Below are 879 nucleotides of genomic sequence, written 5' to 3'. Positions count from 1 at the left end.
GGGACACGGGGAGAACATGCAAACTCCACACAGAAAGGCCCTTTCGCCAACCCCCGCCTTCGGGTATGAGCACTGATGACGCGGAGGAGGAAACACGCCGCCAGCACCCACAGCGCCCCGAGCGGGAATCGAACCCAGGACCTTCTAGCTGTGAGGCGACAGCACTACCAACTGTGCCACCGTGCCCCATGTAGTCTCCTTGTCTGTAGTCTCCTTGTCTGTAGTCTCAGTCTGTAGTCTTCAGTCTGTAGTCTCCTTGTCTGTAGTCTCAGTCTGTTGCTTCAGTCTGTAGTCCCTCACCGCCGCTCTCAGGGCGTCCTCCGCCAGCATGGAGCAGTGGAGCTTGACGGGCGGGAGGCGGAGCTCCTGGGCGATGTCGGCGTTGCGGACGAGGAGGAGGGACTCGTCCAGCGACTTCCCCTTCATCCACTCCGTGGCCAGGGAGCTGGCGGCGATGGCCGAGCCGCAGCCGAACGTCTTGAACTTGGCGTCCACGATGCGCCCGCTGCCGTCGTCGTCCACCTGGATCTGGAGCTTCATGACGTCGCCGCACGCCGGCGAGCCCACCACGCCGGTGCCCACGCTCCGGGACTTCCTGTCGAGGGAGCCCACGTTCCTGGGGTTCTCGAAGTGGTCCAGCACGTTCTCGTGATACGACGACGCGCAGAGCGGCTTGAGCTGCTCCGGGGACAAGAGGCGCCGGCCCAACAAGCCCACTAAGGGGGATCCCAATCTCCGTAAGGACGGCAGCGACATTTCTCCGAATATACCCGCAGCGCTCTGGAGGTCGGCGTATAAATGTGGTTTCCACCTGCCTAAAGCCTTATATGGGCTGATGATGTCACACAACGCAAAGCTGACGATGTCAATCTCCTGCAT

General features: G+C 61.5%; 1 protein-coding gene across 1 annotated transcript; it reads right to left on the bottom strand.

Annotated features, from left to right (window-relative positions):
* Nucleotides 1-240: 240 nt before the first annotated feature.
* On the bottom strand, nt 241-879 carry LOC308317081 (iron-sulfur cluster assembly scaffold protein IscU-like; the record flags this gene model as incomplete). Its single annotated transcript, XM_080765872.1, has 1 exon — nt 241-879. One exon carries the CDS (start codon nt 877-879, stop codon nt 241-243), a length of 639 nt encoding a protein of 212 aa, XP_080621998.1.

Source organism: Protomyctophum bolini (assembly GCF_963924005.1).
Source record: "Protomyctophum bolini genome assembly, chromosome: 6".
Classification (NCBI taxonomy): Eukaryota; Metazoa; Chordata; class Actinopteri; order Myctophiformes; family Myctophidae; genus Protomyctophum; species Protomyctophum bolini.
This window is presented reverse-complemented; position numbering and strand designations above follow the sequence as displayed.